Source organism: Lepidochelys kempii, chromosome 6 (assembly GCF_965140285.1).
Source record: "Lepidochelys kempii isolate rLepKem1 chromosome 6, rLepKem1.hap1, whole genome shotgun sequence".
Classification (NCBI taxonomy): Eukaryota; Metazoa; Chordata; order Testudines; family Cheloniidae; genus Lepidochelys; species Lepidochelys kempii.
Window position 1 is genome coordinate 25,369,073 of NC_136385.1, and position 25,963 is coordinate 25,395,035.

At 42.0% G+C, this 25,963-nt stretch overlaps 1 protein-coding gene across 1 annotated transcript in view; it reads left to right on the plus strand.

Moving 5' to 3' along the window:
• The window catches only part of MUC2 (mucin 2, oligomeric mucus/gel-forming), a 70,345-nt gene that overhangs the window by 39,302 nt on the left and 5,080 nt on the right, over nt 1-25,963 (plus strand). Inside the window, 19 exon segments of the mRNA XM_078853442.1 lie at nt 9-168; nt 1,187-1,252; nt 3,341-3,508; nt 5,944-6,414; nt 8,417-9,115; nt 12,747-13,217; nt 14,311-15,602; nt 17,224-17,392; nt 18,424-18,671; nt 20,736-20,919; nt 21,084-21,282; nt 21,931-22,109; nt 22,836-22,905; nt 23,248-23,348; nt 23,485-23,516; nt 23,895-24,075; nt 24,285-24,389; nt 25,007-25,047; nt 25,689-25,808. Of these exon segments, the coding sequence (XP_078709568.1) occupies nt 9-168; nt 1,187-1,252; nt 3,341-3,508; nt 5,944-6,414; nt 8,417-9,115; nt 12,747-13,217; nt 14,311-15,602; nt 17,224-17,392; nt 18,424-18,671; nt 20,736-20,919; nt 21,084-21,282; nt 21,931-22,109; nt 22,836-22,905; nt 23,248-23,348; nt 23,485-23,516; nt 23,895-24,075; nt 24,285-24,389; nt 25,007-25,047; nt 25,689-25,808 (4,956 nt within the window).

Consider the following 25,963-nt stretch of genomic DNA (forward strand, 5'->3'; position numbering starts at 1 on the left):
TTTCTTAGAAGAACAACTTCACAAAGAAGCTCTTTCTTGCAGGCTGTCCTTCAACAACCACCCCTACTATCACACCCACAACCACCACCACCATCACCACCACCACGCCGACAACCACTGCAACTACCACTGTGCCAACATCAACAATTACAACAGAGACCACAACAGGCAAGAATTTAACAATAACTATAAGCTATAGACGGAATTGCCTTAACAGCAGAGATTCATTTAATACTTTCTACTTTCTTTAGCCTTCCAGAATTTGTCACAAAATTTTATGGAATATGGCATTATCTGAATAAAATCACTCTTTTTTGAAACATTATACATTTTGTCCAGATATGTTTCCACCTCCTAATTTAAATTCAGTTGACATTTTAAAAGTATATACTGAATGCCAATTGATTTGGAATTTGATATTTTTTTTAGATTTAACCATAAAATAATAGATATATATATAATATTGATAGGAACAAATCCTGTCTGTCATTTACATGGGAGGAAGGGGCTTTTTAAGTCTCTTATTCCTGTGTAAGCTGGTTCCACACCTGCCCCACCAAGCCTCAGAAGGCTGAAGCTGTTATTAAAGAGTGCACAGAGCATCTCTATGGCTGCTTTTTAGGCAGGGGATACGAAGCCACGCATGGATTAAGAGTTAATATAATGATACTCTCAGCATCCCTGCCCAAGATTAGCCACATGGCTATCGTTCCTAGATCTCTCCCACATGTAAGCCTTCAGTGGGAGGAGTGATTGCTGCCTCCCTGAATATGCATAATATTATCATATTGGTATGTATTCTGTAATATCGGTAAAGTTCCAGTGTGGATGGACATCTAATACTTTTCTCCTTGAAGGTGTTTTACAGAGAGATTGCATAGACATTTGGCTTCTCATAACTGTTTATAACTATGCTTCTGCATGGCTTTATCATGCTGAACTAAGAAAGCTTTGAAATGCTAGATATTGCTCTATCCTTCAATGCGGGGAACCTCAGATATTGGTGTAACTGGTTCTCTCACCATGATGAAAATGCCAAGGTCACAGCTGGGAGTCTGAAGCAAGTGCTGTAAATCTTTGGGGCTGGTGCACTGATGGAATGTGCCCATAGTGTCTTGGACAAAAATCTTGAACTGAATGTTGGCGGTTTTTTAAACTACTGTTTTCATTTTTCTGGAACTCTTAGGACTGTATAGTGATACTTATTATTATTCCATTGCAGTTCCCACCACGACCTCTTCAACCTCTACAAGTAAGTTTCTTTATAAGGAAGCTCCTCATTGTGAAACATGGTAGGTAGAAAACAAGGGAAAAGGAAGAAAAAGAGATAGCCAGGCAGCAAAGAAATACATTTTCATTTTAGAATGGTAAAAGAATATGTGTGCGTACGTGTGTAATTCATCCTTACATTTTTCAAATTAAGTTGCAAAACAAAAGCTTGCTTTTAAACAGACAGCTCCAGACCTGCTGTAACCAGATATGTTTCAGAGTAACAGCCGTGTTAGTCTGTATTCGCAAAAAGAAAAGGAGTACTTGTGGCACCTTAGAGACTAACCAATTTATTAGAGCATAAGCTTTCGTGAGCTACAGCTCACTTCATCAGATGCATATCGTGGAAACTGCTGCAGACTTTATATATACACAGAGAATATGAACCAATACCTCCTCCCACCCCACTGTCCTGCTGGTAATAGCTTATCTAAAGTGATCATCAGGTGGGCCATTTCCAGCACAAATCCAGGTTTTCCACCTCCAAATCACCACCCTATACCGGAAACCTACTGACCGCTATTCCTACCTGCATGCCTCCAGCTTTCACCCTGACCACACCACACGATCCATCGTCTACAGCCAAGCTCTGCGATACAACCGCATTTGCTCCAACCCCTCAGACAGAGACAAACACCTACAAGATCTCTGTCAAGCTTTCTTACAACTACAATACCCACCTGCAGAAGTAAAGAAACAGATTGATAGAGCCAGAAGAGTTCCCAGAAGTTATCTACTACAGGACAGGCCTAACAAAGAAAGTAACAGAACGCCACTAACCGTCACCTTCAGCCCCCAACTAAAACCCCTCCAACGCATTATTAAGGATCTACAACCTATCCTAAAGGATGACCCAACACTCTCACAAATCTTGGGAGACAGGCCAGTCCTTGCCTACAGACAGCCCCGCAACCTGAAGCAAATACTCACCAACAACCACATACCACACAACAGAACCACTAACCCAGGAACTTATCCTTGCAACAAAGCCCGTTGCCAATTGTGCCCACATATCTATTCAGGGGACACCATCACAGGGCCTAATAACATGAGCCACACTATCAGAGGCTCGTTCACCTGCACATCCACCAATGTGATATATGCCATCATGTGCCAGCAATGCCCCTCTGCCATGTACATTGGTCAAACTGGACAGTCTCTACGTAAAAGAATAAATGGACACAAATCAGATGTCAAGAATTATAACATTCATAAACCAGTCGGAGAACACTTCAATCTCTCTGGTCACGCAATCACAGACATGAAGGTCGCTATCTTAAAACAAAAAAACTTCAAATCCAGACTCCAGCGAGAAACTGCTGAATTGGAATTCATTTGCAAATTGGATACTATTAATTTAGGCTTAAATAGAGACTTGGAGTGGCTAAGTCATTATGCAAGGTAGCCTGTTTCCTCTTTTTTTTTCCTACCCCCCCCCAGATGTTCTGGTTTAACTTGGATTTAAACTTGAAGAGTGGTCAGTCTGGATGAGCTATTACCAGCAGGAGAGTGAGTTTGTGTGTGTATGGGGGTGGGGGGGATGTGAGAAAACCTGGATTTGTGCAGGAAATAGCCCAACTTGATTGTCATGCACATTGTGTAAAGAGTTGTCACTTTGAATGGGCTATCACCAGCAGGAGAATGAATTTGTGTGGGGGGGTGGAGGGTGAGAAAACCTGGATTTGTGCTGGAAATGGCCCACCTGATGATCACTTTAGATAAGCTATTACCAGCAGGACAGTGGGGTGGGAGGAGGTATTGGTTCATATTCTCTGTGTATATATAAAGTCTGCAGCAGTTTCCACGATATGCATCTGATGAAGTGAGCTGTAGCTCACGAAAGCTTATGCTCTAATAAATTGGTTAGTCTCTAAGGTGCCACAAGTACTCCTTTTCTTTTTGTAACCAGATATGATTCCCATAAAAGTGTCTAGGCCTTAATCAGTGATGACATAAAGGCTGGTGTAAGAGAGCTGGCATCTCCCTGAAAGGCAAATCTTTGACGTTTTCACATGGCCCAGAAAATGGTGATTAGAAACCTATGAAAAAATCACGGTATGGAACTCCTCAGCGATATATGAGAATCCATTAAATATTTAATGCAGAGCTAAGAAATTCCCTGTCATCTCCATTGTAGTTTTAGGACAAAAAGTGTGAGGTGATGTTTCCACTGGGCTTATCTGTAGTAATAAAGACCAAGTCCCAGGGGTCCTGATTCTAATATCTGTCTGCCTCAATTGTGAGATCAGTGTTTACTGCTGCTGGTCAGAATGCACCACAATTACAACTACCACTCCCAATGACCACCAAGCCCCCAATCTCTATAGTCACAACTACCACAAACTCTCCAACCCTCCGCTTGCAACTACCACCGAGTTCCCAAATCCTACGCACACCAGCACAACTACCACCAGGTGCCCCCAACCCTCACACCCATAAATATAGCAACCAACGAGACCCCAACCCCCACACCCACAACTACCATGAAGGCCCTAACCCCCACACCCACCAATACAGTGACCATTGAGCCTCCAACCCCCACACCCACAAGCACAACTTCCAGCAACCCCCATACCCACCAACATAACTACTACCAGATCCCCAACCCCTACACTAACCACCCCCACCACAACACCAGCAACCACTATCAGCACTGAGCCGCACCCAGCACCCACTCCAACCATCACACTGCCAACCCCAGCACCACTGAGCATCCAACACCAAATGCCAACACCAAAAACCACTACAACTAGCACCACTAAGCCTCCAACCACTAAAACTACCACCATGCCATCATCAAATATTATAAGCGGAACCACAACGAACATTTCAACAGGTAAGCATTGAACGATAACTGACCACAATTAATGATAAGAATAAAATTCTGAAAGTGTTGATGTGATTCTCATTAACTTAAGTTAACCAACAGTAAAAATTCAGACAAAGCGTCCTAACAGCAGAGATGTATTTACTGTGTTCATCTCTGTTTAGCCTTCCAGAATTTCTAACAAATAAGAAATAAGAAATATAGCATCAGCTGGAAAAAAAGCCCACCACCTTTTTATTTTTTATTTGAACATTGTACGTTTTGGCCAAGATACCCTTTCACCTGCTAATTTAAAGCTAATTGATATTTAAAAAAGTATGTATTGCCAATAGATTTTGAACAAGGTATTTTTTGAGACTTAAGAATAAAATAATAAATACTTGTATTTTCACTTGGAATAAATCCTGCCCCTGATTTACGTGGGAATAAGAGGCATATTAAGTCCCTTATTCCTGTATAAACTGGATCCATATCTATCCCACCAAACCCCAGGAGGCTGAAACTGGTATTCAAGAGTGTGCAGAGCTTCTCTGGGACTACTTTGTAAGCAGGTGATACTGAGCTACTCATGGGCTAGGGAGTTAATATAAGTATACACTCTGTGTTCCTGCCCAAGTCTGGTCATCTGACTATTGTTACTATGTCTCTCCCACATGTAAGGCTTGGGTGGGATGAGTGATTAATGCATCCCTGGATATGCGTAATATTTATCACATTTGCATGTATTCCTTGATATATGCAGCCCTCGATTCCACCAGTCCTAGAGGGGATTTTCTGTCCTGTGGTGTCAATTCCAGTGAATAGTACTGATGTTCCTATAAAAAAGACACAACCTCCTCCCACCCGGTATTGTTTCATGATCTCTGTGTGTATATAATATCTGCTGCAGTTTCCACGGTATGCATCCGATGAAGTGAGCTGTAGCTCACGAAAGCTCATGCTCAAATAAATTGGTTAGTCTCTAAGGTGCCACAAGTACTCCTTTTCTTTTTGCGAATACAGACTAACATGGCTGTTACTCTGAAACCTGTATTTACTACAGTTAAATTTGTTTTATAAATAATTTAGATATTTACATCTGCTCTTCTTTTCCCCCACTTGTGTCGTATCCATCAGTAACAACCACAAGTTCCATTATGAAAAGTATTGATTCCACAAAAGCATGAATATGTATTTGTTTAACTCTCTACAGCAGGACTTACTGACTATATTTTCAGTATATGCCCAGCACAGCGATTGCGGACTGAGGCTTGGTATTACAATATCTCATTATGCCTCATGGGTATTCTCTATCCTTGTGACATACTACCTCAGGATACCGTCTCTTTGCCCAATGAGCCACTGCAAGTCTACTTTTGGGGATGAAACACTGCTTTATGGCTGCTTTGTTCTGGGTCTTTATACTATACTAGCCAATCCATTGTAGCAATGACAGAATTTAGATAGAAGTTGCTGGAAAAGCAACTAACAGGAGGGTGTCAGATAAAGTAGGAAGTGCCTACTTGATCTTCTTCCTTCTACCATTCTACTCTTACATGTAACTGTTCATGCTATATTGTTTTCTGTGCATAAGAAATACCAATTTAGCACATTCACAGTCTGATTTTGATCTTGCACTATTTTTAGACTAGTTTACCTCCATTGACTTGAATTGAAACACTTGTGACTTAAACTGGTGTAGATGAGATCATAATCCTGCTCTCATGCCAAATCTTTGTAGGTTGCAGTAGTTTTTTGTTTTGGACCAATGTACATCCAGTGCATCACTCTCAGCACTGCTTACCTCACTACCATGTCATGCATGTTTCTCTTCTTTCTAAATTCTGTGTTCCATTGTTGTCTTGCAGCACCATGTACACCTATGTCTGAATATTGTTGGTGGTCTTCCTGGATTAGTGTCAGTGTCCCAGAATATGGTGAAGATAAAGGTGATGATGAAACCTATGAGAAAATCAGAGCACGGAACGCCTCAGCAATATGTGAGAAACCAGAAAATATTTCATGCAGAGCTCAGAAACTCCCTGATGTCCCCATTGAAGATTTAGGACAAAAAGTGCAATGTGATGTTTCCACTGGGCTTACCTGTAAGAATAAAGACCAAGTCGAGAGCCTGATTCCAGTATGCTACGATTATGAGATCAGTGTTTACTGCTGCTTATCAATTTGCTCCACATCTACACCTACCACTCCAACGACTACTGAGTCCTCAACTCCCACAGCCTCCACCACCACTGAGTCTCCAACTACCACCCTGACAACCACTACAACTAGCACTATCCCAACATCAACTACTACAACCAAAACCAGCACTTCAACAGGTAAGTATTGAATGATCACTGCCCACACTTAATGATAACAACAAAATTCTATAGGTGTTCATGTGATTCTCAAAAAGAAACGGAGGACTTGTGGCACCTTAGAGACTAACAAATTTATTTGAGCATAAGCTTTCGTGATTCTCATTAGCCATAGGTAACCATCATTAACGATTCAGATATGGTAGGGTGGATACAGAGGCTACAGTCAGAATTGTGCTAACATCAAAGATTTATTTAATGGGTTCATCTCTGTTTAGCCTTCCAGAATTTCTAACAAAATATTACATGACATATAGCATCAACAGGAAAAAATGTCATTTTTGAACATTATACATGTGGTCTTAGATGTCCTTCCATGTGTTAATTTAAATGTAATTGATATTTTAAAGCTATCTATTGCCAATTGATTTGAAACAAGGTGTCAAGGTTCCTCCCCCACTCTGAACTCTAGGGTACAGATGTGGGGACCTGCATGAAAAACCTCCTAAGCTTATCTTTACCAGCTTAGGTCAAAACTTCCCCAAGGTACAAAATATTCCACCCGTTGTCCTTGGACTGGCCGCTACCACCACCAAACTAATACTGGTTACTGGGGAAGAGCTGTTTGGACACGTCTTTCCCCCCAAAATACTTCCCAAAACCTTGCACCCCACTTCCTGGACAAGGTTTGGTAAAAAGCCTCACCAATTTGCCTAGGTGACTACAGACCCAGACCCTTGGATCTTAAGAACAATGAACAATCCTCCCAACACTTGCAACCCCCCTTTCCTGGGAAATGTTGGATAAAAAGCCTCACCAATTTGCATAGGTGACCACAGACCCAAACCCTTGGATCTGAGAACAATGAAAAAGCATTCAGTTTTCTTACAAGAAGACTTTTAATAAAAATAGAAGTAAATAGAAATAAAGAAATCCCCCCTGTAAAATCAGGATGGTAGATATCTTACAGGGTAATTAGATTCAAAAACATAGAGAACCCCTCTAGGCAAAACCTTAAGTTACAAAAAAGATACACAGCCAGAAATAGTTATTCTATTCAGCACAATTCTTTTCTCAGCCATTTAAAGAAATCATAATCTAACACATACCTAGCTAGATTACTTACTAAAAGTTCTAAGACTCCATTCCTGGTCTATCCCCGACAAAGACAGACTATAGACAGACACACAGACCCTTTGTTTCTCTCCCTCCTCCCAGCTTTGAAAGTATCTTGTCTCCTCATTGGTCATTTTGTTCAGGTGCCAGCGAGATTACCTTTAGCTTCTTAACCCTTTACAGGTTAGAGGAGCTTTCCCCTGGCCAGGAGGGATTTCAAAGGGGTTTACCCTTCCCTTTATATTTATGACACAAGGTTTTTTTGAGATTTAGTAATACTATAATAGAGACGCATATTACTACTTAGAACAAATCCTGGCCACGGTTTACATGGGAATAAGAGGCATGTTAAGTCCCTAACTCCTGTGTAAGCTGGTTCCATACCTGTCCCTCCAAAGCTCAGAAGGATGAAACAGGTATTGAATAGTGCACAGAGCAATTCCCATGACTGCTATTTAGGCAAGTGATGCTGAGCTGCTCATGAGCAAAGGAGTTAATATCTATTATTCTTCTATGTCTCCCACATGTAAGGCTTGAGTGGAAGGACTGATTGCTGCCTCATTGGATATGCATAATAATTATCACATTTGTCCTTTTCCTAAATATATGCAATCCTTGATTCCACCATTCCTATGGTGAATTCTAGTGAATAACACTGATATTCTTATACGAAAGACACAGCCTATGTGAATCTGAGATTCAATTTTAAGAATCCAGGATGTAGCACTGCTCTGTACAAACCATATTTATGTCACTTAGCATAGTTTGGATTCAGGGTACCTACTGTCAAAGAGATCATTATCACAAGAAGTAATGTGGTAAGAGTAGCATATGTATTTCCTATAGTCATTTTTTTTACCAATGATTTGGATATTTACATCTGAATTCCCTTCTGCCACCACCACAGCAACACCTACCCCAGAGACAACGACACCTACCACCACCATCACCACCACCACCACAGAAACAACCACCTCAGGGACAACGACACCTACCACCACCACCACCACTACCACGGAAACTACCACCTCAGAGACAACGACACCTACCACCACCACCACCACCACGGAAACAACCACCTCAGAGACAACGACACCTACCACCACCACCACCACCACGGAAACAACCACCTCAGAGACAACGACACCTACCACCACCACCACCACCACGGAAACAACCACCTCAGAGACAACGACACCTACCACCACCACCACCACCACGGAAACAACCACCTCAGAGACAACGACACCTACCACCACCACCACGGAAACAACCACCTCAGAGACAACGACACCTACCACCACCACCACCACGGAAACAACCACCTCAGAGACAACGACACCTACCACCACCACCACCACGGAAACAACCACCTCAGAGACAACAACACCTACCACCACCACGGAAACAACCACCTCAGAGACAACGACACCTACCACCACCACCACCACCATGGAAACAACCACCTCAGAGACAACGACACCTACCACCACCACCACGGAAACAACCACCTCAGAGACAACGACACCTACCACCACCACCACGGAAACAACCACCTCAGAGACAACAACTACCACCACCATCACCACAGCAACGACTACCCCAGGTAAGAGTTTTACAGATAGATTGCATAGAAATTTGGCTTCTTACAACTGTTTATAACTATGCTTTTGCATGGTTTTATCATGGTGAACTAAGAAAGTTTTGAAATATTAGATGTTGCTCTATCCTTCAATGCGGGAAACCTCAGATATTGGTGTGACTGATGGTCTCACCATTATGAAAATGTTCCTGAATCCCAAGGTCACAGCTGGGAGTCTGAAGCAAGTGCTGTAAATCTTTGGGGCTGGTGCACTGATGGAAGGTGCCCTTAGTGTCTTGGACAAAAATCCTGAACTGAATGTTGGTGGGATTTTAGCTACTGTTTTCATTCCTCTGGAACTCTTGTGGTGATACTATTATTTTTCCATTGCAGTTACCACCACAACCTCTTCAACCTCTACAAGTAAGTTTCTTTATTACGAAGCTCCTCATTGTGAAACATGGTAGGTAGAAAATAAGGGACAAGAAAGAAAAAGAGATACATTTTCATTTTAGAATGGTAAAAGAATATGTGTGTGTACGTGTGTATTTCATCCTTGCATTTTATGAATTAAGTGGCAAACAAAAAGCTTGCTTTTAAACAGTCAGACAACTTTAGACCTGGTGTAACCAGCTATGATACACATAAAAGTCTCTAGGCCTTAATCAGTGATGATGTAAAGGCTGGTGTAAGAGAGCCGGCATCTCCCTGAAAGGCAAATCTTTGATATTTTTACATGGCCCAGAAAATGATTATTAGAAACCTATGAAAAAAAATCACAGTGTGGAACTCCTCAGCGATATATGAGAACCCACTGAATATTTCATGGAGAGCTCAGGAATTCCCTGTCACCTCCATTGTAGTTTAGGACAAAAAGTGCAATGTGTTGTTTTCACTGAGATTATCTGTAATAATAAAGACCAAGTCCCAGGGGGCCTGATTCCAATACCTGTCTGCCTCAATTCAGAGATCAGCAAATACTGCTGCTGGCCACAATGCACCACAATTACAACTACCACTCCAATGACCACAAAGCCCCCAGTGCTGACCAGTACACCTACCACCAGCCCCCCAACCCTCCACTCAAAACTACCACTGAGCCTTCAGCCCCAAGTACAGCAACCAAAGAGCCCCCAATCCTCACACCCATAGCTACCCCCAATCCACCAACCCACGCACCCACCAACACAACATTGAGTTTCCAACCCCCACAGCCACAATGACAATTTCACCAAACCCCCACACCCACCACCACAACTACCAATGAACCCATAACCCCCACACCCGCAACTAATACTGAGCCTCCAATCCCCATACCAACCACCCCCACAATCACACCAACAACCACTATCAGCACTGAGACACCAACACCCATTCCAACCACCACCCTGACAACTAGCACGACTAAGCATCCGACACTCACTCCAACCCCAACACCAACAACTACTTCAACTAACACCACTAAGCCTTCAACCACTACAGCTACCACCATGCCACGATCAAGTGCTACATCAGGAACCACAACCAGTACTTCAGTAGGTATGAACTGAAGAATAACTGCCCATAGTTAATGATAAGAATAACAATCTTTAAGTGTTGACGTGATTCTCATTAACCAAAGGTAACCATCAGTAAAAATTAAGATATAGTAAGATGGACATGGAAGCTATAAACAGAAGAACCCTAACAGCAGAGATTTATTTACTGTGTTCATCTCTGTTTAGCCTTCCAGAATTTCTAACAAAAAATCATATGAAATATAGCATCAACTGGAAAAAACTCCCCCATCTTCTTTTATTTCAACAATATACATTTTGGCCAAGATACCCTTCCACCTGCTAACTTAAATGTAATTGATATTTTTAAAAAATATGTATTGCCAATTGATTTTGAACAAGGTATTTTTTGAGGCTTAGGAATAAAATTATAGCGACTTGTATTTTCAATTGGAACAAATCCTGCCCCTGGTTTACGTGGGAGTAAGGGGCATATTAAGACCCTTACTCCTGTGTGAACTGGTTTCATATCTGTCCCACCAAATTTCAGGAGGCTGAAACTGGTATTAAAGAGTGTGCAGAGCTTCTCTGGGGCTGCTTTGTAGGCAGGTGATAGTGAGTTACTCATGGGCTAAGGAGTTAATATAAGTATACACACAGTGTTCCTGCCCAAGACTGGTCATCTGACTATTGTTACTATGTCTCTCCCACATGTAAGGCTTGGGTGGGATGAGTGATTACTGCATTCCCAGCTATGCCTAATATTTATCATATTTGCATGTATTCCTCTATATATGCAGCCCTCGATTCCACCAGTCCTAGAGGGAGTTTTCTGTCCTATGGTGTCAATTCCAGTGAATAGTACTGATGTTCCTATAAAAAAGATACAACCTCCAGGTAGAAAAGGTGGAATTTTAAGAATCTAGAAAATAGTGCATGCAGAGTGAGGATGAGCTCATATTGCTCCTTGAGAAGAGTGCAAGGATATTTATTGTGACTAACCAATGCAGGAATTTTGTAGGAGGTTAGACGGGGCAAGGTGAGGTAAGGCTCCCTTTGCTCTTATTTACTTTGTATGGTGCTACAGTCTCTGGTTCACTGTTGCTGTGGGGGTGTCAAAGAACTTCCTTTCTCCCTAGATTGCGATTAGCCCTTCAAAAGTGCACAAAGGTGGAAAGAGGGGTGGCGGGACTGAGATCCCTCACACATCTGGGCCAAAAGAGAACCATCTCGCAAGGACCTGGGTATCTAATACTATCAGTGACATTGGGCATATCCCAAAGTGGAGGAGAACATGGCTCTGCTGTTCTGCATCTCTTGCACAGTTCATTGGAGCAGGGCTGCACATAAGCAACAGATGCTGCACCCTTTCCAAGGGTTTTGTGTCCTCCAGTCTGCCATGTTCTCCTCGAGAAGCCCAGAGGCTTTCCAATTGAGGCAGCCAGAATGCATCTGCGGAGTCCAGCCAGGTTGCACCCTTGCGCCACTGCTGCAATTGCTCTGTCTTTAGTGATTAGGATAGAATCCTTTGTGTTGTAATGAGGGACATTCTCTACAGTCTATATTTTATACAACTTAGCAAATTTTGGATTCTCTCAGACAGGTTATTATCTCAGAAAACTGTGTGTGTGAGAGGGGAGGCGAATGTATTTACTACAGTTAAATTTGTTTTATAAATAATTGGGATACTTACATCTGCTTTCCTTCCCCTTTCCCCTCCCCCCCCCCCCCGCCGCCTTGTATCATTTCCATCAGATGCAAGTGGCTGGAAAAGCTACTAACAGGAGGGTGTCAGATAAAGTAGGAAGTGCCTACTTGATCTTCTTCCTTCTACCATTCTACTCTTACATGTAACTGTTCATGCTATATTGTTTTCTGTGCATAAGAAATACCAATTTAGCACATTCACAGCCTGATTTTGATCTTGCACTATTTTTAGACTAGTTTACCTCCATTGACTTGAATTGAAACACTTGTGACTTAAACTGGTGTAGATGAGATCATAATCCTGCTCTCATGTCAAATCTTTGTAGGTTGCAGTAGTTATTTGTTTGGACCAATGTACATCCAGTGCATCACTCTCAGCACTGCTTACCTCACTACCATGTCATGCATGTTTCTCTTCTTTCTAAATTCTGTGTTCCATTGTTGTCTTGCAGCACCATGTACACCTATGTCTGAATATTGTTGGTGGTCTTCCTGGATTAGTGTCAGTGTCCCAGAATATGGTGAAGATAAAGGTGATGATGAAACCTATGAGAAAATCAGAGCATGGAACGCCTCAGCAATATGTGAGAAACCAGAAAATATTTCATGCAGAGCTCAGAAACTCCCTGATGTCCCCATTGAAGATTTAGGACAAAAAGTGCAATGTGATGTTTCCACTGGGCTTACCTGTAAGAATAAAGACCAAGTCGAGAGCCTGATTCCAGTATGCTACGATTATGAGATCAGTGTTTACTGCTGCTTATCAGTTTGCTCCACACCTACACCTACCACTCCAACGACTACTGAGTCCTCAACCCCCACAGCCTCCACCACCACTGAGTCTCCAACTACCACCCTGACAACCACTACAACTAGCACTATCCCAACATCAACTACTACAACCAAAACCAGCACTTCAACAGGTAAGTATTGAATGATCACTGCCCACACTTAATGATAACAACAAAATTCTATAGGTGTTCATGTGATTCTCAAAAAGAAACGGAGGACTTGTGGCACCTTAGAGACTAACAAATTTATTTGAGCATAAGCTTTCGTGATTCTCATTAGCCACAGGTAACCATCATTAACAATTCAGATATGGTAGGGTGGATACAGAGGCTACAGTCAGAATTGTGCTAACATCAAAGATTTATTTAATGGGTTCATCTCTGTTTAGCCTTCCAGAATTTCTAACAAAATATTACACGACATATAGCATCAACAGGAAAAATGTCATTTTTGAACATTATACATGTGGTCTTAGATGTCCTTCCATGTGTTAATTTAAATGTAATTGATATTTTAAAGCTATCTATTGACAGTTGATTTGAAACAAGGTTTTTTTGAGATTTAGTAATACTATAATAGAGACGCATATTACTACTTAGAACAAATCCTGGCCACGGTTTACATGGGAATAAGAGGCATGTTATGTTCCTTACTCCTGTGTAAACTGGTTCCACACCTGTCCCTCCAAAGCTCAGAAGGATGAAACAGGTATTAAAGAGTGCACAGAGCAATTGCTGTTACTGCTATTTAGGCAAGTGATGCTGAGCTGCTCATGAGCAAAGGAGTTAATATAACTTTATGCTCAGCATCCTGTATCTAGCTATTATTCCTGCATCTTCCCACATGTAAGGCTTGAATGGAAGGATTGACTGCAGCCTCACTGGATGTGCATATTAATGATCACATTTGTCTTTTCCCTAAATATATGCAGTCCTTGATTCCACCAGGCCTCTGGTGAATTCTAGTGAATAACACTGATGTTCTTACAAGAAAGACACAACCTATGTGAAGCTGAGGTAGAATTTTAAGAATCCAGGACATAGTAATGCTCTGTACAATCAAATTTATGTCATTTAGCATAGTTTGGATTCATGGTACCTTCTGTCAAAGAGATCATTATCACAAGAGGCAACATGGTACGGGTAGAATATGTATTTACTATAGTAACTTTTTTACAAATGATTTGGATATTTATATCTGATTTCCTTATCACCACCACCACAGCAATGACTACTTCAGAGACAACACCACCTACCACCACCACAGTAACGAGTACCCCACCGACGACGACACCTACCACCACCACCACCACCGAAACAACCACCTCAGAGACGACGACACCTACCACCACCCCCACCACTACAGTAACGACTACCCTACAGACGACGACACCTACCACCACCCCCACCACTACAGTAACGACTACCCCACAGACGACGACACCTACCACCACCGAAACAACCACCTCAGAGACGACGACACCTACCACCACCCCCACCACTACAGTAACGACTAGCCCACGGACGACGACACCTACCACCACAGAAACAACCACCTCAGAGACGACGACACCTACCACCACCCCCACCACTACAGTAACGACTACCCCACAGACGACGACACCTACCACCACCGAAACAACCACCTCAGAGACGACGACACCTACCACCACCACTACAGTAACGACTACCCCACAGACGACGACACCTACCACCACCGAAACAACCACCTCAGAGACGACGACACCTACCACCACCACTACAGTAACGACTACCCCACAGACGACGACACCTACCACCACCGAAACAACCACCTCAGAGACGACGACACCTACCACCACCACTACAGTAACGACTACCCCACAGACGACGACACCTACCACCACCACCACTGAAACAACCACCTCAGAGACGACGACACCTACCACCACCACCACCACCACAGTAACGACTACCCCACAGACGACGACACCTACCACCACAGAAACAACCACCTCAGAGACGACGACACCTACCACCACCACTACAGTAACGACTACCCCACAGACGACGACACCTACCACCACCGAAACAACCACCTCAGAGACGACGACACCTACCACCACCACTACAGTAACGACTACCCCACAGACGACGACACCTACCACCACCGAAACAACCACCTCAGAGACGACGACACCTACCACCACCACTACAGTAACGACTACCCCACAGACGACGACACCTACCACCACCACCACTGAAACAACCACCTCAGAGACGACGACACCTACCACCACCACCACCACTACAGTAACGACTACCCCACAGACGACGACACCTACCACCACCACCACAGTAACGACTACCCCACAGACGACGACACCTACCACCACCACCATTACAGCAACAACGACACCTACCACCACCACCACAGTAACGACTACCCCACAGACGACGACACCTACCATCACCACTACCATAGCAACTTCTACCACCCCGTACGGATGTGAGTTACCTAATAATACTATCATTCCAGTAAGTATATTTCACATTTTTATTATATGTCTATGAAAGGAGACCAAGTTGTACTACTATATGTGCAATTTGGAGGATGCTATCTTGTGATATTTTAATTCATTCATTAACATAGTGATCCTCTATTATGCTGGGTATATAAAGATTTTTCCATCTATGTCATATTAATTTCTTGGCTATTGTCATGGCACTCGGTGACCCTTTCTCTCATTATGGTAGCTCAGACATCATAACATTCTTTGAACTTAAGCTCTCAAGTGGCATTTCTTCAAGGGATCATATCACAGTGCAGAGCTTTGTCATACTGTGAAGGAGCTTTTGTGAAAGAGTGACCAAAAAGTCTCTTACCAGCAGCAAATTCCACATTCCATCCCTTCCTCTTTATCTTTCTAGTGTTTGTCAGAATGATTATGCCAAAGTATTAACTCATCTACCAACCCAAATCAGTCATGAACTGTAGTTTTGGTCAGATTTAATGAGCCATATTCTGAATGGCACAGAGAATGTGTTAAAACCTGGAACTCCCACGGAAGTCAATAGCCCAGCCCCTTTCTGGATTTGACCCAGTAACTTTCCAATCTGTAGCTCATGGCTGCTTTCTCCTAAGCAGTTGAAAATGTCTTACTCTAAAACAGTGGTGCTCAGCCTTTTAGAGACGGTGATCCTCTTCATCACCAAATGCAGTTGCAGAGAGACAAAAATAACCATGCTATGATATACTGACAATATAACATCATCCTGTATTGTCATGATGCATGGAGGTGAACATCTCGGAACATTGCACCAGAATTACTTTGTGTCTCACTATGATTCCATTTTATATGATCAGATCTCCCCTCCATTTTGGCTCTTTGTTCTGGGAAGGGACGTGTTACTCCATTCTTTTTCCATTTATAATTCCAGCTGGAAAGAAACTTGAGACACTTCTTGTAGGGCCAAAGAGGGGTCTTGGCAATGCCAGTCCATTTTCTTTTTGCCACTGTGTTCTACCTTGCATGCATCAGTTGCATGGGGACCACTCCTCTGATCAGCAGGCTTCTGAAGCCAGGGATAGCAAGAGGAGCTCAAATCAAACAAATTTAGATAGCGCCTCATGAAGTGCTCTGAAAGGGTGTATTTGCCTCTAGTAGCACAAGGTTGGAATCACTGCACTAAAGACTTATTAAAGTGTACAAAGTTTTTACAGGCACGGCATATTCACCTGCACCTTTACTTTTTGCTTGTGAAATGTGACATACAAAATAATTTTGGATCCATCTATTGGTTGACTGATGATAATCTTTCCAAAAAGACTATTAGTTGTCAATACCTCCGGTGCAGCTGCTGTTTTACACTGTGACCCAGGGAAGGGAAATCAGAATAAAACCTTGGTGACTGGCATAGTGCTCATAATAAATCCTTTACAGTTAATAATTATCAATGCAGCAATCTCATTTTACAGACCTTGATGACAGTGCTGAATGGTGTGCTTTATTCTCACTTTCAAATATTTGTTTGGAATAAAGATGTTGGGAATATAAAGCTGTGTAAAATATCCAGAAATCAATTTTTTGTTTATTAGTCTGATTGCTTCATTGTAGATCTCACCTTCCACCCCCCTCTTCTTCTGTCTTAAATCCAGCCAGGTGAAAGCTACTGGCCATGTAACTGCACCAAGGCAATATGCATTTCCAACAACATATGGTACCTGGTTACGACTGAATGTGAACTTCCTCCTAAGCCCAATTGTACCAATGGGCTCTCTCCTGTGCTGGTGCAGGGTGAATGCTGTCCGCAGTGGCAGTGTGACTGTGAGTATATAGTTTGAAGGATATTTTTATCTCTGATGGAGACAGTAATAGTTACAAGAGCTACACTATTTGTAGTGGGGGCAAGTGCTGTGCAAGTTTAGCCCTTCATATCCCTAGCAACGCAATTCAGTCTTAACTGTAGTACCACTTGCTAGCTTAGTCCTGGGTGCCCCCCAGCTCTGCCACAGCACTTGCTTTTAACAATGTTTCATGAAATGCTATATTCTTCAGTCTTTCATTTTAGCTTTTTATTCTATTAAATTATTTGAATTATTCAATTACAAATTAATATGTATGAACCCTTGATATAAATTAAGGTTAACAATGAAAAAATGCATTCAGATTTTGTTCTTCAAATTGTTTGGCTCTGGCAATTTTTTTTATGATGTCATCTATACAGACCTGATGATACCACTTAATTACTCATGTCAACTGGTAGTTCACTACACGAGTAGTCCCATCAAAATAATTCGGCATATGGTACTACATGGCAGGAGAAGAGTGGTGGAATGTGGCCCTATATGATTACGTTAAAGATGGGTCCAAGCTGCTGAATTTGGATCCTGAGACAGCTGCTTGAAATGATCTTGAACTCTTTGGTCCGGAAACTCTCACAAGTACAGGCCTACTTGTGAGAGTAATGGCACTTACTGATTTCAACTTGGTAGGAAATAGCACAAGAACAGCCTCTTTCAGAGAATTTTTGGTATTTCTGTTTGACGTCCTGTCTGAAATCTGGAGATCCAGGAAATGAAAAATGTAAACATAGAAAGAAAGAAACAAACAAACATAAAAAGAAACAGTTCAGCTTCTTTAAATATGAAAAAGTTCCACTTTGGGTCCAACTGAGGTTTTAGATTAATTCTCTATACTTATCTATAGTGCGCTTCATCCAGGTTCTCTCGTTCCTATTTGACTCCAATGCTAGTAGGGTATATTGGTCTTCCACTTACTAAAGACTTTATTCATAGTCTAGCTCTGCTTTCATATGTCACCATATACAGCTAAACTAACTCTCATTCTCTCGGTAGGCTATTGCACTGGCTGGGGAGACCCACATTATGTGACATTTGATGGACAGTACTATAGCTACCAAGGGAATTGTACGTATGTCCTCGTGGAAGAGATTAACAAAAAGATTGACAACTTTGGAGTCTACATTGACAATTATCACTGTGATGCACGGGACAGAGTGTCCTGTCCACGCACACTCATCGTGAGACACGAGACCCAGGAAGTGCGCATAAAGACTCTCAGAATGTTTCCTTTCCAAATACAGGTATTGGAAAGTGACTAATAAACCAAATGTACATGCTCAGATTGGTATTGATATACAGCTACACCTGCCCTCACTTAATCAGATTCACATCTTTATACGCTAGTGGCACTCAAAGCTGATAACTTTGGCAGCAATGTTAGGAAAATGGAATATTTGTTCTGTGGGTTGCTTTGAAGGAGTTTTATAGGAACACTACTTCATCTGCATATAGAAAGAGATCATCCCCCTCATCCCCTTTTCTAAACTCAGATCTTTACAATCCCCTGACCGTTCAAAACATGGATTATAGGAAGAATCCATTTTAGCTGACAACATAAAATGGAATACTGTATTATGACTTTTAAGGATTTTAATGTAGATAACAGCCTAAAGGAATAAATGTTATAATAGACCAAAGGGTTTCCAATGAGCAAGGATCATTCCATTGTCCTTGTAAAGCAGGATTGAGGGAGTGATTGCGGGAGGGCATTGGATCTTTTTGGGGTTTGAACAAAAGACCACATTTGAATTAGAGATGGGAATCAAAGTGGTAGGCCAAGATGTTTCTAAAAGACATCCTCAACAGGCCAATGGCTTGGTGATAGTAGTCACACCTCAAGATGAGTTAAGATGCTTCCATTTTTGATTTTTCAAGTGAAGGGCTGTCATCAGTTTTATGTCATTATTTAGCCACCATGTTCCAAGGATTAGGCTGTGGCATGTAATATAATCTGTTTTCTTCAAAATGTGTTGGAAGTACTTACTTTTAGGGTTCTTCACCTCCTTATTTTCCATCAGCAGATCTCTGTTGACTTTTGGACTATTAAGGTGGGGAATTTTAGAGGTGCAACTACAGGTAAAGTGTTGCAAGACTACAACATATGGCTAACTTCCCCATTGCCTCCTGAGACTGAGCAAAACTTATCAGTCCTAGATGAGCTTAAGGGAGATGCACTAGGCCAGTGGTTCTCACACTTATTTGATCAGGCCCAGCTTCTTGGTGTCTGTAGTCATTTGTGCGCCCTCCCCACAAGTACATGTACTGCCACCCAGCTCTGAAGGTAGAGTGGACAGCAGCAGCTGCTGGCCAGGCACCCAGCTCTGAAGGCAACACTGCACCAGCACAGAAGTCAGGGTGGCAACATGAAAAGTGACTTTCGTCAATATCACTTTTCACAGCAGACTTAGAAGTAAAGGTGTAGCAGTGCAGAAGTAAGGGAGGCAATGTGAAAAGTGATGTTTGTTATCCCTTTTCACCGCAGGCTTAGTGCCCCATTGCCAGCCTTACTTCTGCACTGCTGCTGACAGGCGCAGCCCTGCTGCCCCAGGGCTGAAAGCCTGATCCACACTACCTCCATGTAAGGGATGGGAGGGGGGGCAGGAGGAGAGCCTGAGCATGGGCTCCTTCCCAGTGAGGGATTGATAAGGCAGGAGCCTGAGCTTGGGCGGTGGGGCTCTGGCTGTCCCCTTTATCCCTGCCTCTCAGCTGTGCACAGTCCTTCCGCACAAGCACCAGCCACCCAGGGTTGACAGCCCAAGCTCTTAAAAAACAAACAACACCCCCCGTCCCCACGGACCTCCCTTGACATATTCCTGCACCACCCCATAGTTTGAGAATCGCTGCACTAGGCCCACCACCTTGTTTTGAACTAGTAAATGATAAAAAATTTCTCCCCATATTTCATTCAATTCCATTTTTGTACAAATGTAGATCAAAGGTTTCCCTTTCTTTGGAGCATTTTGGGGAGAGAGAGAAAATTTCAGCTCAGGTGCAGTGAAAATTTAGCAGGCATCTCCTATTACATTTAAGGGGGGCTGCATTCTAAATTCCATCCTCATTTCTCCAAAATTCTGCAAATGTATCCCCAGGCTGATGTACCCCTTCATTGGGCCTTAGAGAGAGAGTTCAACATTTCAGTCACATGTGCAAAAACATATAGCTCATTAGAAATAGAAAGCAAGGAAGCTCTGAGACATAAACATTACTTTCCTTTATATTGTATCTCCAATGTAAGTTAATGATTGATAGATAGTTTTTATTAACATCATACAAAATGTCTCTTCTCCGTTTCCTTTACACATTAGGTGACGGTAAACAATATGGAAGTGGCTACACCTTACGAAAAATACGGCGTGAGAGTCTTTAAGTCAGGCATAAATCATGTAGTGGACATTTCTAGACTTGGGGTAAACGTAACCTACAATGGATTGGCTTTCTCAATTAGATTGCCCTACCAGAGGTTTGGCAACAACACCCAAGGACAGTGCGGTGAGGATCTATTTTTCTACTTTTAGAATGAAATACAAAAAGTTAAATGTAAGCTCTGGCAGTAAGAGAGATGTGTTGCTGGTTCTCTGTGATGGATGGAAATACAATGATTATTTGATAGTGAAGATTTGTGTGTGAATTCTTCTTCCTGTTGTCAATTTTAGGCACTTGTACCAACAACACAGCAGATGACTGCATGTTACCAGGTGGAGAGATCATAAATAACTGTGAAACCATGGCAGATCATTGGGTGATTAATGACCCTGAAAAGCCACACTGCTTTCCATCCTCACCTACAAAGGCACCTCCTATCACCCCACCACCCTGCAAACCATCTGATCTCTGCAAGCTCATTAAAGAAGGGTAAATATACTAGAAGTGTGTACAGACCTTTAATTTTGGAATTCAGTGGCAATCTGAAATGCAAATATTTGCTGTTGCTTCATCATCTCTTGCAGCTGCTTCAGCTCCTTCTCTCTCTTCCATTCCCTCTTTTCCATTCTCTCTAGCTTCCCTCCTAATCTGTTTTAATCTTTGCAACTTGCTCACTGCCTTTCAGCCTTCTTTAATGATTCTTTGGCCCTCTCATACTCTTCTGGGATCCCTTGGCCTTCTCCATCCCTTTCCACTTTGCTCCTCTACCATGCTCTCTCAGCAGTAGATGTAGGTCCCCTGAAGATCCCAAAGGGATCTCATGCTTGAGTTTCAGGATGTGGCTTCAAAAAGAGGAAATGTCCAACCAAGTCTTATCCACAACTCTAATTCATGGCAACGCTCAATTATATTCCTCCAGCTACTAGGTGGGAAGCAGTATTTTGGAAAGAGAGTAGTGGGTGGATAGTCTAAAGATTAAGGTCTAAGTGTGTTGGAAGGCTGCACTCCAGCGAAATGTTGATCTATCATTGATGAGTCCTGTTCAAATCTCCCATCATGCTAAAATATGGCATACAGCATATTAAACTGAGCACGGATCATTCAGTAACTAATAATGATACATGTTTCTGCTTCTAGCCCGTTCAAAGCATGCCATCCCTTTGTCAACCCTGACCACTTCTATGCAGCCTGCGTTTTTGACAGTTGTGCTGTTCCCAATTCTAAATTGGAGTGTGCAAGTTTGCAAAGCTACGCTGCCGTCTGCGCTGACCAGGGTGTCTGTGTTGATTGGAGAGGACATACCCATGATACCTGCCGTAAGTAGAGACATTTTTCTGCCATTTAACTCGAACTATTGGTTGTAGGGTCTATTTCAGTTCCCCTTCCGTTAATGGGTTACTTGGCTCTCCAAGTCTCTAATGACTGTAATAAACACCAAAAGCTTTGTTGAAATAATTTTACAGGCCAGATTTCAAAGATGGGGGAAATAGATGAGCCTGTAAAAATGCATGTGTTCTCATTGTGAGTGAAATGCTCTACATCTGTTTGAGCAAATGCCTGTGTGCCTAGTATGTGGATTTTGCAGGCACAATGGGTGCATTTACATATTTAATGGGAGACCAACTTTTTTTTGCTGGTGCAGTGTGGGGGCATTCCTATCTTCGAAAATGTGGCTCTAAGAAACCCTAGCAAACAAAAGTATTTGTATTCAGAAGGTCAAATCCTGTCCTTACCCTGGCACAACAGGATGGGGATGTGCTTTGCATATGTTACTTAATGTAAAATCACCTACCACCCAGAGGCCCTGCAATACCTGTCTACTTGCGGGAGGGGCCATGGATGGATTTTTCCCTCTTAAGTCTGAGTTTCTTGGTTGTTATGGTTCTCAGTCAGACCTGCAATGTTATTGAATGAGTGTGACATATTTTTAAATCTATTTGTTTCCAATGTTTGTTTGAAGATTGTCAAAGGTGTACACTTGCTGGACCTGCTTATGATGGTCTTGCTGAAATATTTCTTTCTCTGTATTTCTTCCATTCAAGCTCTTGAGTGCCCATCACACAAAGTATACAAAGCATGTGGTCCTATTGAAGAGGTGACCTGCCAGTCAAGGTAAATAGTAACTTTCCTGCCAGTCAGGTCCCATGCAACTACCCACTGATAGATAATCTACAGAGAAGTGAGGAATATCCAATTTAACAATCTTGATTTAAAATAGAAATCTTTGAGACAGCCTTTAACTGGTTATCATTGTATCTGCCCTGGTATCCTCTCATACAGCTGAATCAAATACTGTATAGTGGAATAAACTAAGATTAGAATCAGGATGATTTACAGTCTATAAATGTCACATATGCAGTTTCTTTTGCCCATATATTTCTGGATAAAATATATTTGGCCAACCTTCCACTGTGTGTCATTGATGATAATGGTGGTCTTTTTTGTCTTGTACAGCCAAGTTGCACAAAATCAAACCAGTCACGTGGAAGGCTGCTTCTGTCCTGAGGGAACAATACCTTATGGTGATGGTGTGGATGTCTGTGTAAAAATCTGTGGTAGGTTGTGTTACCATATTTAAATGTATTGCATTTCATTTTTGTTGTTGCCAGGTCATTTATACAATATAGTTCTGAATCTGGCTACCTGTCATCGTATCAGTGGTAATGGAGATTTATTTTGCTCTATTTGCAGGGTGTGTTGGACCAGATAATGAACCTAGAGAGGTATGTTACACATTTGCTTTGCCATTGCAAGTATTTTGTTTCTCCTCCATACCAGTCCTGTTTTGTAAAGACTCCCAGGTTTTCATCCATACACTTATTTGGTAGGTGAGTGGAATTTTGAAAATCCTTGATTTATATTTATCTCAGCTTGACTTATACATTAGTGGGAGATATTGTCTTTAGACAGCTCCTGATGATCAGTTTCCAGACTACAAAATAGATAATTTATAATTCCATTCTGCTCCCTCCTAACACATACATGTACACATACTTACACTTAAACACACAGCACAGCCCACTGAAAACAACAGATTTATGGGTTTTTTTCTCTTCACTAACTATTCATTTAATTGCTTTCTTCTCTTTCTTTAACGACAGTTTGGGGAAAGGTTTGAGTCTGACTGTAAGAATTGCATTTGCCTGGAGGGTGGAAGTGGCATTGTCTGTGAGCCCCTCAAATGTTCAGAGCAAGAGGATAAACCAAGCTGCAGTGATGAAGGCTTTTACGAGGTCACTGAAGTCAATCCTGCCAACATCTGCTGCAACATAACTTCCTGCAGTAAGTTCCCCTTTTGCTTCATTTACAGCACTCTACTGCCCCTCAGACTTTCTTTTGCAATAATGGTTGCATTATTCATTTGTGTTTAATTAATTGAGATTAGTCTGTGAAGCCCAGGCCAGCTAAATGCTTGGACTGAGCCCGGCCAAGTGGCATATTTCTCTCTGTAGCCGGTATTTTACATTTCTCTTGGCTTTTTCCCTTTGCAGGATGCAATGTGACCTTTTGCACAACCATCCCTCCTAAATGTAAACTGGGTTACAAACTTGTTGGCGATATTCCCCCTGGCAAGTGCTGTCCTACATATGAGTGCGGTAAGTCACTTTTAAATATATGAGAACAGTCAGTATTGCTTGAGCATTAAGCTTGGTAGCCAACACTGTATGCTTCTCTTTCGGAGGAGGCAACAAAACCAGGCTTAGATTCTAGGTTGCTACCATGGGCGAGCCCAAGTAGTAGCTGTGAAAATGGTAGTGCAAGGTGGATGAGAGATAGCTCACCCTGGTCAGGTCAAATATTTCTGGTTATATGCCTATGTAAGAATAGTGGGATTGTTGACTGGGTCTTGAGTCCTCCCATAAGAAATTGTCCCTATGAACTTTAGCGATAGGAAAAGCAGATGACCATTCCTGGAAAGTTCCAACTAAACATATCAGGAAACAATTTGCAACTGTCCAGTGGACATCCTGGGATGTAAAACCTGGGATATAGATATTCAAACCAGACAGCCTTTCTCTTTTGTGGGTGCAAATTGTACCTTACAATATTTGTGTCCATGTATTGCACAATTTGCACTGCAAAAAGAGAATCTGGGTGACACTTTTAACATTTCTGTTGTGATTATTTGTGGAGGAAATTTGCATGACTGGGATAATAAAATTTGGCACTTTCCTTGCATGTATAACCATACAACTTTTGCCTTATTTCACAGTTCCCAAGAAGGTTTGTGTGCTTCAGAATGCTGAGTACTTGGTAAGTTTCCATTTCTTCATGAGAAGGACTCATGGGTCCCAAGAAACATTTGAGTCCCAAGAACACTCTTTAATTTACGTGCTTTGAGGCAGTTTGCATTTGGTACAATTAATTTTTAGAGACAACTTCCCCCCTCCCCCCACCACCCCAAGCTGTAGTCAGGGGTTTATCTGTTACACAGAGTGTAACACTTTTCAGAGAAAGTTGCTGCAGGTAAGAGAGAATGAAGCACTGGCTCTAAGCAGCAGCATCATGGATATAAAGATTTGTTCTTAATACACAATGTACATATCCCTAAAAAATTAAGGCACATTTAACATCAGCACTTTGCTGCATGATATTAAGGCCTTGCTGTCACAAATAAAGAGGGATGGGTAAGGGCCACATTCTGTACTGGCTTACACCCCCTATAATTCTATTGGCTCCAGTAATTATTTTATTTATTTAATACAGACAGATATTAAGTTACCCACTTCGTATGCACCATAATGCATAGCATGAATATTTGTCCTCTGTGTCTATGACGTGTTTCCCCTAGTGGATGTTTGTTTGTGGGGGAAGTATTGGATATTAGAGATACGTTTCTCATACACATCATGCCTTGCTAATACCAGAACTCTTGCTTTTTAAAAAAAATCTAGCCTGGTTCCCCAGTCCTTGCTGATAAGTGCCACACTTGTGTCTGCACTGACAAATCGAACAGTAGTGGTCTGAATGTCATCTCATGCAAGCACATTCCGTGCATTGAAGTGTGCCAGCCAGTAAGTAACAAACTTTAAAAAAATTTTTTTTCATGCACATTTTCTTGAAAAGTAGCCATGCTTGAGAGAGGTATGTTCTAAACAAATGAGTGGGAATTCCTAGGTCCTAATTCGAGCTCTGACATTGGCTCACCTTGGGCAATCAGTTTTCTGCA